This window comes from Sinocyclocheilus anshuiensis, unplaced genomic scaffold (assembly GCF_001515605.1).
Source record: "Sinocyclocheilus anshuiensis isolate Anshui unplaced genomic scaffold, SAMN03320099.WGS_v1.1 scaffold366, whole genome shotgun sequence".
Classification (NCBI taxonomy): Eukaryota; Metazoa; Chordata; class Actinopteri; order Cypriniformes; family Cyprinidae; genus Sinocyclocheilus; species Sinocyclocheilus anshuiensis.
The window spans coordinates 1,143,339-1,155,149 of NW_015547673.1; the positions used below are offsets into that span (position 1 = coordinate 1,143,339).

Genomic DNA, 11,811 nt, shown 5'->3' on the forward strand with positions numbered 1-11,811 from the left:
TATTTACTATTTTTTACACACCAGAGGCTTTTAAATTAATTGTGAATCTAAAATATGCGTGTTAGAGAATGTACAGATGGTTAACATTGTGTGTGTCATATCAGTCAGAAAAGCAGTTCTGGGCTTTTTTTTTTTTTTAAGCTAACTTAGTTGTTATTCTTGGCTGAATAACTGTAGGTTTTCAAAACCCCTTTAAAATTAAATATGTACACAGTTTGGATTAAATGAAAGTATAGTAACATTTTTTAATTAGCATGTTTTTGTATTTTGCTTTGGAACCGAAATTGGTAAAAATTGGAATTTTTTTTATCTAAATTACATTGTATAATTTCTAAATTTGAAGCAAAAGCAGAATGTTTTGACTTCAGTTTTGTGAAACTATACATAAAAATATCTGCATGAAACAGAAACAGCAGACGAGCTGAATGAGATGCAGATTCACTCTCTGACTGTACATTCATATAAACTCCTACCCCTAATTGAATCGCGATTTGTTTAGCATCTCAACCGATTTGAATCGTCACATATTTGAATCGATTTTCAACCGGCTCGCGGTTAATCGTTACATCCCTAGTTACTACAGTAAACTCATGTTAAATGATGGCGATTTGTAAATTTAAAGTCTTCTGACTGTATTGTAACGCACAGTGTTTCTGCTGTTTGTCAGCACCGTTTCATTTGTCTTTAAACTAGTTTAAATCACAGACTCATTTGTGTTCTTCGCTGAATTCAAGCGCTTCACACTGGATCTTATCTTTTTATCAAGGAAAATTATATCACGATAATTATCATTATCGTTTTATCGCACAGCGCTATGATTAGCTAATCTTCTTGCACATGAAATGAAATGTAGATATAATAGACTGAACTTTCATTTAAAAACTGGAAGTAATCGGTCCTCTTTAAAGGGATAGTTCACCCAAAAATTACTCGCCCTCATGTCGTTCCAAACCCGTAAGACCTTCGTTCATCTTCGGAACACAAATTAAGATATTTTTGATGAAATGTGAGAGCTCTCAGACCCTCCCATAGACAGCAACGCAACTGTAATGTTCCCAGGTCCAGAAACGTAGTAAGGACATCGGTAAAACAGTCCATGTGACATCAGTGGCTCAACTTCAGTTTTGTGAAGCTACGAGAATACTTTGAGTGCAAAGAAAACAAAAATAATTTTTTCAACAATTCTTCTCCCCCGAGTTACGTCTTCTGCCATTTTAGAGAGTATCACAATGTATACGCACGCTTTCCCCTAAGTGTAAACAACACTGATTACGCAGATTACGTTCATGTGCGCGCTTTCTCCCCCGAACGTAAACAACGCTAATTACGTCGATTACGCTCTTGGGTACTCTCCAAAATGGCGGAAGACGTAACTCAAGAGAGAAGAATTGTTAAATAAATTTTGTTTAAAAAAAAGGTTATTTTTGTTTTCTTTGCGCTCAAAAAGTATTCTCGTAGCAAAACTGAAGTTGAGCCACTGATGTCACATGGACTGTTTTACCGATGTCCTTACTACATTTCTGGACCTGGAACATTACAGTTGCGTTGCTGTCTATGCAGGGTCTGAGAGCTCTCACATTTCAACAATATCTTAATTTGTGTTCAGAAGATGAATGAAGGTCTTACGGGTTTGGAACCACATGAGGGTGAGTAATTAATGACAGAATTTTCATTTTGGGGTGAACTAACCCTTTAAGAGACATGAGACAGAAGACAGGCCTTTCCGATGACTCTTTCCTGCCCCATTCTTGCTCCCTCACTCACCATCTTCCCCTCTCGAGTTGCAGCTGCTTTAAACAACGCATTCGTCACATTTAGTGCCCTACAAACGTTGCTCAGAGTGACACAAATAGCAACACAGGAACAGGCCCCATCCTGCCCAGTCTGAGATAGCAGAACTTGCATCAAGCATAAAGGTTCCAAAGAAGAACCAACAAAATGCAATAGAAAAACCATTTCACCAAAGAAACTTTCAATTAACAGTTCTTAAAAAACAAAAACACTTTTTATTATTGTGAAGAACTTTAGTTTTCCACTAAAAAGAATATTTAGTGCACTGGAGAGTTTCCATGGATGTTAAAAGTTTCTCATATATCAAACTTTTTGAGCGCAAAGAAAACAAAAATAGCAATTTATTTAACAATTCTTCTCCCCCGAGTTACGTCTTCCGCCATTTTGGAGAGTACCGAAGAGCGTAATCGACGTAATCAGCGTTGTTTACGTTCGGGGGAGAAAGCGCGCACATGAACGTAATCTGCGTAATCAGTGTTGTTTACACTTAGGGGAAAGTGTGCGTATGTGTTGTGATACTCTCTAAAATGGCGGACGACGTAACTCGGGGGAGAAGAATTGCTGAAAAAATTGTTATTTTTGGTTTTCTTTGCGCTCAAAAAGTATTCTCGTAGCTTCACAAAACTGAAGTTGAGCCACTGATGTCACATGGACTGTTTTACCGATGTCCTTACTACATCTGACTCACAGCCTGTAAGTACGTTTTTTATATTTAAATAATTTTCCACTGATTATTCAAATGCGAGTTTTGAGCAGTGTAGAGTAGGCTTGTTGTTTCTCCGATCACAAATGCAGACATGGTTTTATGTTTACGCGGCGCGATACGCAATGCAATGCGTAAAAAGACAGTATAAGTCAATATAATCAGTAATTATGTCCCCACTGGATGCAACAAATGCCTCGTTTGTAATGGGTTTTATTGGTTTTGTCTCGTCCTGCTGGGAGACGGCATCACCGTATGCTAAGGGGCGTAACATTTCAGTCACACGCTTGAGGCATTCGGCCAATCACAACGCATTGGATAAATCTTGATAAATCAGATTGGATAGCTGGCCAATCAGAGCACACCTCGCTTTTTCAGACCGATGAGCTTTGTAAAAATCGACACGTTTCAGAAAGGCGGGGCATAGAGGAGAAACAATGTACAGTATGCGGAAAATAATGTTTTATGTTTTAATTTTTATATCAAAAATTGGGATAACCTCCAAACCAAAGCAGATACCTTTTTAAAAGCTCATTATCATCAAATGTTTCATGTTTCTTTAAATGTAGGAGTCCTAAATTTAGGACTGACACGCCCATTATTTTTAAGATTTTCTCCTAAATTGGTGAGTTATGAGCTACTTTTAGGCTTAAGATGTTTTGTGAATACGGGCCCTGATTTTTTTGTACCAGTGTAAATGTGTAAAGAAAAGTTTGAGCAGCAAATCATATTAGGATGATTTCTGAAGGATCATGTGACTCTAAAGACTGGAGTAATGATGCTGAAAATTCACTTTAAAATACATTTAACCTGGAAAACTTTATTTTAAATTGTAATAATTTTTCACAATATTTACTGTTTTACTGTATTTTTGGACAAATGAGTTGTTGATCAAAAACACACACACACAAAAAATCCTACCAATCCCAATCTTTTGAATGGTAGTGTTAGTTTTCAACATATTTCTGAATAATCGACAGCTCATTTTTCGCAGCTAATCAACTTAAAAACCGCGTCTGGGGGCAGCAGCGTATTAGTGAGCAGTAATGTCTTGGAGTGCATATAATGCACTTACCTCTCCCTCTTCCTCTGTGCCCACGGTCTCCTCCTCTCACTCCTGGAGCTGAATCAAACCCGTTCTCTTCCGACCGCCCTAAAAACCAAAGTCCAAGAACAGTGAATGCCTGTACACCTGATCTCCAATCACCGCGACAACATTATTATGCGGTCTCATTAGACACCTTGCCTTAAAACACAAACCATACATGCAAGTTAGGACATGTACACACTAAGCACACAGAAAGACACACCTTCCTGGTTGTGGCTGGTGCCTCGGCCACATCTGTTTGGACCTCCGCGGCCTCTGCCTTCCTTCTCTCCTCTCTTCTCCCTGCTCTCTGGAGCAGTCCCTTCTTTTCCAACACTTTTCTTCTTGCCAACTGTCTCCCATGAGTCCTGTGCAATCAAAGTAGCGTTGAGAAAAATTCAAAACAGAATCAGAAACATGGGTTTATTAACCTCAATTTTTATTATTAATATCAAATATTATCAAAGACCTATAGCAGCTTAGTAACTAGTATGGCAGGCTAGTAAAGTTGGAAAAGCTCCATGACATTATTTCAACTCAGACTAGTTTTTCTGGTATGATTAATGCAATTACAAAAGACACTGAATCAGAAACGAGTAAAACATGATCAGCTGTAGCAAAGAACGCACCTTGACAGTGACCTCCTCCAGCAGGAAGTTGATAGCCCTGTTGACGTCCCCATTGCAGTCGTGAAGGGCCACCATACACTCATCCTGATTTTTGCCTGTAACCTCCATGAGCTAGGAGACAAACACAACCAAATGCAATCAAACTCAACAAAAATATAAATTATATTTTATATTATTACTATTATATTTTACATTAAATAATTTATTCTGTAACATATTTTGAAGATTTTATTTAAAACAAGTTTACAATTTATTACAACAAAACCCTGTCTAAATGTGCATCTATCAGCCAGAAATTAATACTGATTCATTTGAGCGAAGTATACAACACAAAAACCTTGATTCATTGAATCAAACATGTGAAAGTAACTGCAGTTCAGTGAATCAAGAACCACTCTGATTCATTGAGAGTCATTAGACTTATTCAAAACTAAAAGGTAAGAGTTCAAGACCGATCTTGAATTTTTTTTTATCTACCAGACAGAAATTATATTGATTTGTCTGGACCTTAAGTAAACAAAAAGTAACAAATCTTGATTAGGTTTGAGTTGGAAATGTGAAAGTAACTGCTGTGAATGAAGAACCACTCTGACTGATTCATTACATTGATTCAAAATAAGGCAAAGAGTCCTGGCAGATTCTTAAATAATTTTTGCTGATTCATTAAAGGAAACGTAAAGGCTTAAAAGAGTTACTTAATCACAAATTGGACCACACTAATCACAGCTGCTGTTGTGCAGTCAGCAATTCTGGATTCTGTTTTAATGGTTTAATTAGTTTAATAATCAAAAAGGACATCTGATCAATTGAATTAATAAAACTAACAATTTAATAATTTATTCAACAAAAGTGCCTTATGGATTTTTTTTTTCCAGAAATTCTGTGTTGTCTGTTTTTAATTTATCTGGATTCTTTTTCATTATTTAACACAAATTTATTATAAAAAATGTTGGTAATCAAATGAATGTATATACCTTTTAGTTTTGTCTACTACACATACTCATTCACACAGAGACATGCATACTTCATATGTGACCCTGGAGCACAAAACCAGTCTTAAGTTGTTGGGGTATATTTGTAGCAATAGCCAAAAATACATTGTATGGGTGAAAATGATTGATTTTTCTTTTATGCCAAAAATCATTAGGACATTAAGTAAAGATAATGTTCCATGAAGATATTTTGTAAATTTCCTACTGTAAATATATCAAAACTTAATTTTTGATTAGTAATATGCATTGCTAAGAACTTAATTTGGACAACTTTAAAGGCGATTTTCTCAGTATTTAGATTTTTTTTGCACCCTCAGATTCCAGATTTTCAAATAGTTGTATCTCAGCCAAATATTGTCCTATCCTAACAAACCATACATCAATTTCGAAAAATTGACCCTTACGACTGGTTTTGTTGTCCAGGGTCACATATTTAAAATGGATATCTATTTAAAGTAAAATATTGCAATTTGATTAAATGTAGAGCCCCACTTTTGATTTATTCATCCAAATTTTGCCAAATTCTGTGACATTCCGTGTTATATGGTAAATTCCATTTTTATGACTGGATTCTACGATTCCATCTTAAGCATTGGATATCAGATTTTGTCCTCAGTATTGGAATTTAGTCATGAACCGTTAAAACAAACTTGTGGCCATGATGTTCCTGACTTCTGTAGATTTTGGTGTTGCTTACCTGCTGAACTTTGCCCTCAAAATCTGCATCGTTTTTGTCGTAAATCATCTGGGCAAGTCGGATCTGTTCGGCTGTGGCCTAGAGACAGTTGACAGTTATGCCTCCATAATCAGAACACACACGTTGGTCCTCAGGCCTGTGCATACGCCACACCTAACTGATGAAGAGTGCGTGTACTGCTCACCTGTATTTGTTTCTGTGGCTGTGAGGTGTGTGTGGTTTGTGGTAGGGCTCTGTCTCGATTGCCCTTGGCAGCATCAGTGACCACTGAAGTCATCATAAACAGTATATACAAAATAATGTATGTACAAAATAGAAAATCTGGAGGAGAAGAGGACACCGAAACAAATTATTACACACACTCAATACTATAAAAAAAAATATTCCCAAGACATTTGTATTCGGCGGGGTTGGTGACAGGTGCAGCAGGCCAGGAGCTAGTTTAACTCTCAGCACTGTACTTCTCATGTAAGACTATCACCCCCCCCCCCCCCCCCCACCCTCACTAATTATTACACTTGCATACAAGACTATAAAAAAATATTCCCAAGACATTTGTGTACAAGGGTTTGGTGACAGGTGCAGCGGGCCTGTGGCTAGTTTAACTCAGCACTGTACTTCTCATGTAAAACTATCACCCCTCTATCTGTCCAGCACTTAAATATAGCCATGCAAACATCGTCTGGGGACTGGTGTCCAATTACACGCCCACCCAAACCCCACTCCTGAAAAAATAAAACACGCCTGCAACAACATATAAACAGCACATCGGTCTTAAAGGGACAGTTCAACAAAAAAAACAACAGACGTGATCAATTCTGGAAACGATATTAGAGTAACAAATCGCATTTTTAGGTCTATCCCTTTAAGGGCAGCGTCTCAAAACCAACCGAGTCGCCTATTTAGATCGCATAGTTAGGCATTCCTAACGTGCGGTTCGGCCAAAAACGCTGTCTAGGTAGGGAGCTCGGTGCGTTTTGAGCCACGGAAAGATCTCAGCTAAGCGCTGACTAAAAATAACCGCGGTAACGGTTTGAATTCGCTGCAACCGTCATGTATATCCACCTTCGTGACGGACTCAAAACAAACAGTAACGTACCTTGAAACGGCCCATAGCAACAAAGACACAGACTCGTGCGATATCATTGCTATATCGTTTTAACGCAAGTGAAAACACATAACTACGTCCTATTTATGTATTTACAGTCAGTTTTGGATAGTCAGATTAGACGGGAGTAAAAACAAGCAGATGCTAACAGTCTCGGCTAACTGTTTGGTCTCCACCACGCCGCGTCGCTGCTAATGCTACGAACAACCGTCAACAGATCACAGCTCATCTGCCGCTAATGTGTCGAAATCGAGTGAGGTAAACAATTAATCATTGTCCAGTTAGAAACATGGGCTCTTTTTACATGTCGACGGTAATGGCTTTGTTTCAGCCTCTCGGCATCACAGACATACCCTCTCCTCTCCCTCAACGCTGTGTGTTTTTACCTGCCCACTGACCGCACGCGCTTCCCTCATTCAGCAGCGCGAAGCCCGCGACAACAAACAAGCCGTTTGTCAAAATAAAAGCTCAGGCGACATTACTAAAATAAAACCCTGGCCCGTGTCGCATAGAATGGCAGAATCTACTACTAACTAGGCTATATATAGAAACGTAAAGTAGATTTACAGTAGGAATCAACATTTTAGATCATGTTTCTGATTTGCATTTCTCTAATTTCATTTTTTTAATTACAACTTACATGATCAGTACAACAATTTGAGTGTACCCTTACTGAAAATTAACATGAATTTCCGAAATAATGCCTTAGCATTTGTTGCCACTTTTGTTTTAATGACAGCAGCCTGTGAGAGCTGAATAAAATCCAGTTTGTGCAAAACATGATCTTGTTATCCAACACGATTCGAGAATGCAAGCAAAAACATGTGTAAACATCTGTTTATTGCCAAATGTAGGTGATTTTGAGAGCAATGTCCGAACCGTTAGAGTCTATTTTTTACGAGAATGTTTAAGGTTTGATTGACTGATTGATTTATTAATCGATTCGTTCACGGGCGGATTCGTTCTTTCAACTGGGATTGGGAAATTACAATTAACACCCTTATTAATAGAGAAAACCGGTGTAAACATCAATATGTGCATATATATATATATATATATATATGGCTTTGTTAGCGTCGTGATGATGTAATAGAATCACTGAATCATTTTTTAACCAGTTCATTGAACTGAAAGAACCGATTCACAGAAATTAGTCGGATTTTCCATAATCCCAGATTTTAAATATGGTCTCAGACTTCTTGACCCACCAAATATCATTAATAAATCATTTGCAAATTTGCTGAAATATAAAAGAGTTAAGAGTTTGTACCAGTTTTCTATTTTAATATATTTTAAAACGTAATTTATTCCTGATGTCAAAGCTATGTTGATTTGCTGCTCAAGAAACATTTCTTATTATTAGCAGTGTTGAAAACAGATGAGCTGCTTAATATTTCTTTTGTGGAAACTGTAATATAGATGTTTTCAGACATTTTTGATGAATAGAATCAGAATCAGAATCAGAATCAGAAAGAGCTTTATTGCCAAGTATGTTTGCACATACAAGGAATTTGTTATATTGACAGATAGAGCTAGGGACAGAGAGCTGGGTTAGTTTGAGAGCTGGGTTAGTTTGTTAGAAAGTTCAAAAGAATAATAATAAGAAGAAGAAGAAAATAATAACAATTGATCATTCTTGCTCAGTATAAGTTAATGAATTTCTTTCTTTTACTGACCTCAAACTGAACAGAAGTGTTAATTTATTAAATCAATTGAAATTTGCCTTTTGTGATGGAAACTTTATAGTATTTATGTGCAATATAACCTTTGTATTAATTAATTCAATGTCATTTAATTTTTGTTTTTTTCTTGCCAGGATTTTTTAGAGTCTCTGAAACCTCAAGATTTATTTTATTATTTTGATACTATTTCCGTTAAATCAGGTGAGTCTGATTCATGGATATTGAGAAATACTAGTCACGAATGAGGAATCAAAATAGGTTCATAAATACAAATTAGAGCTTTTAAAAGACTTGAAAAAGTCAGTTTGTTTTAACTAAACATGTAAACACCCTGACATTAGTAGTTTGTTCTCTTCAGTGCCTCACTTTGAGCTGGTGTGGGTGAATTGCTCAGGGAATGAATCTTTCAGAGGGCTATGGAGGTGCTCGTTTCAGAGTGATGGAGAGAGCTTTGAGCTGGGCCAACACAGAAATGAACAACCCATGTCCTGTCCCACGAGTCTGGAGACGGTGATCAACTCAACGGTGAGCGTGGTGAAGAAAAGGGAGGATATGTGCTGCGAGCAGCTGAAGTTACTGAGACCAGCGCATACGAGAACTCTTCTCCCCATCTGCCATGGCAAATTAGTAAGAAGATGCTTTTTGCTGTGCTTTGTGTTTGTCCGTATACAGTACTATATGGAGACAAATTTCTAATCATAGTCTGTATTTGTCCCTCAGCAAGGTCTGATTCAGTCAGGGGAGAAGAGGCTGAATATTAGGCCGGTGCTTCAAAAACACATAGACCATCTGAAGGAGCTTACTATGGATTTACCTTCTGGTGTACCTCACCTGCTATTAACCCACACATTACCAGTGAGGACACATCTTAAACAGCCTAAGAGTGAGTGAACATTGCATTGGTTAAATATACACAGTATACAGTACCATATAATTGACCATAAGCCTATCACTGGCCTGATGTCCACAGCAAAACATCTATATCCATCTATTCAAAGTGCTGTTCAAGCCAAGTCAAATAATCTTTATTTATATAGCGCTTGATTTATTTATATAACACAAAACAGATTGTTTCAGAGTCACAGTTGAAAGTAACTGAATCATTGATGGATGTTTCATCATTCACACTAGGAGCACCAAATGCAGTGTTAAATTACAAATTATCAGCTGTAAAATAAGAGCACTTTCTGCATTTTACATTGTTACGCCAGTAGATGGCGACATCGACTAATAAGTGAGTCCTTTGAATCATTCAGTCAAATAATTAGTTCAAAACATTGATTCATTCAGGAACAAAACAAAGCTGTGTCCAAAATCACATACTGCCTGTATAGGTATTACTTTTGAATACATTTGAATTTACTTCACGACCATTCAAGAAGTATGCCAACATACTACAAATGTGTGTATCATTCACACTAGGAGCACCAAACGCAGTGTTAAGTTACAAATTATCAGCTGTAAAATAAGAGCACTTTCTGCATTTTACATTGTTACGCCAGTAGATGGCGACATTGACTAATAAGTGAGTCCTTTGAATCATTCAGTCAAATAATTAGTTCAAAACATTGATTCATTCAGGAACAAAACAAAGCTGTGTCCAAAATCACATACTGCCTGTATAGGTATTACTTTTGAATACATTTGAATTTACTTCACGACCATTCAAGAAGTATGCCAACATACTACAAATGTGTGTAATGTGAATGAAATTTGGACATACTACTGTACATCCACCATGTTCTCATTGTCACCTAACTTAAAGTGTCAGATGCACACTTCATAATCTCGGCGGTAGTAGTAGGTCATCCGTTTTGTCTTGGGAATCCTTCTGTTTTATGAATACTAATTCAGACATACTATTTATTTCACATACTGGTTTTTGTCTACTACATAGTAGGCATATCTGTATGCAGAGCAAGTCTTTATGGGTGAGTATCTGAATCATTCACTTAACAGATTAAATCAAAAATATGGATTCAGGAACAAAACAAGTCTTTCTGAGGAAGTCATTGAATTATTCACTTAACCAATTTGAACAAAACACTGATTCTTTCAAAGAACTAAACTGTTTGTTGCTCAGAAACATGCAATGTTTCTGCAGTGCTAGCGGAGCTAAAACAGACAACATAACCAGCGATAATGAAAGTTACTATTTATTTATTGAACTGTTAAATAGAAGAAATATCACGCTTGCAATAAAGCTGTTTGTCTTAACATCAGTATAGCTGCAATTGTGCCTACAAACCGAATCAAGTTCAGTATCAAGTTCAGTAAATAGACTATACAAAGTGCTGCTTTGATCAAACTTAGAGCTTTCTAAAATGTAGTACACAATTTTTGAAGTAATTAATGCCCAGTCACTCCAAAAACAATAACTACAAAACTAACGATAATTATATTGTGTCAACTGTGTGATCTGCATCTGCCTTAGGTCAGTTCAGGTTACGGAGGACACCTCTGGGGTCAGAGGTCACACATCTGGAGCTAGCAGTGGTGGTGGGTCCAGATGTCTATGATGCTCATAGGCAAGACACTGAGAGATACATCCTAACCAACCTCAACATCATATGTGTGTGTTTAATCTACATTTTCAGTTACAAAAAAGACATTGGATTTAAATGCATACTCAAGTAAAATAAATTTGACATGTACAATGTATGGAATAGGGTTAGTGCCTACCCAAGATACTTTGTGTTGTTTAAATATCTTTTCTACTCTTGCAGGCCTCTGAGCTTCTTAGAGATGTTACTCTCGGTGCCAATATAAGAGTTCATCTTGTCCGTATGGTCATTCTCACAGAGCCAAAGGTAATAATAGCTGTTTGACCTAATGATGTACACAACAGCCATTATATTAATCCACTAGGACAATAAAGCTTGTTTTAATCCACAGCCAGACATCCAGATCTCCGAAAACATCACTTCTTCTCTAAAAAGTGTGTGCGAGTGGGGTCAGAAGGTCAACGCTGATGCTGACACTGACCCTTTACATGCAGATCTGCTGTTATACATTAACAGGTGTGGACTAAAACCATAGAGAGCACTCTTAAAGGGGTCATATGATGTTGCTAAAAAGAACATTATTTTGTGTATTTGGTGTAATGAAATGTGTTTATGCGG

At 37.1% G+C, this 11,811-nt stretch overlaps 2 protein-coding genes across 2 annotated transcripts in view; one reads left to right on the forward strand and one right to left on the reverse strand.

Moving 5' to 3' along the window:
- LOC107702806 (ubiquitin-associated protein 2-like) overlaps window positions 1-7,455 on the reverse strand; it is a 43,362-nt gene extending 35,907 nt beyond the window's left edge. The window contains exons 1-6 of the mRNA XM_016505227.1: window positions 7,394-7,455; window positions 6,084-6,220; window positions 5,900-5,977; window positions 4,211-4,321; window positions 3,805-3,949; window positions 3,570-3,647 (exon numbers count right to left, since the gene is read on the reverse strand). Coding sequence (XP_016360713.1) covers window positions 3,570-3,647; window positions 3,805-3,949; window positions 4,211-4,321; window positions 5,900-5,977; window positions 6,084-6,179 — 508 coding nt within the window. The 5' untranslated portion in view covers window positions 6,180-6,220; window positions 7,394-7,455. The remainder of the gene's footprint in view (window positions 1-3,569; window positions 3,648-3,804; window positions 3,950-4,210; window positions 4,322-5,899; window positions 5,978-6,083; window positions 6,221-7,393) is intronic.
- Window positions 7,456-7,910: 455 nt separating this feature from the next.
- The window catches only part of LOC107702807 (A disintegrin and metalloproteinase with thrombospondin motifs 13-like), a 25,630-nt gene continuing 21,729 nt past the window's right edge, over window positions 7,911-11,811 (forward strand). Inside the window, exons 1-7 of the mRNA XM_016505228.1 lie at window positions 7,911-7,919; window positions 8,824-8,890; window positions 9,048-9,316; window positions 9,410-9,572; window positions 11,124-11,263; window positions 11,416-11,499; window positions 11,585-11,709. Coding sequence (XP_016360714.1) covers window positions 7,911-7,919; window positions 8,824-8,890; window positions 9,048-9,316; window positions 9,410-9,572; window positions 11,124-11,263; window positions 11,416-11,499; window positions 11,585-11,709 — 857 coding nt within the window. The remainder of the gene's footprint in view (window positions 7,920-8,823; window positions 8,891-9,047; window positions 9,317-9,409; window positions 9,573-11,123; window positions 11,264-11,415; window positions 11,500-11,584; window positions 11,710-11,811) is intronic.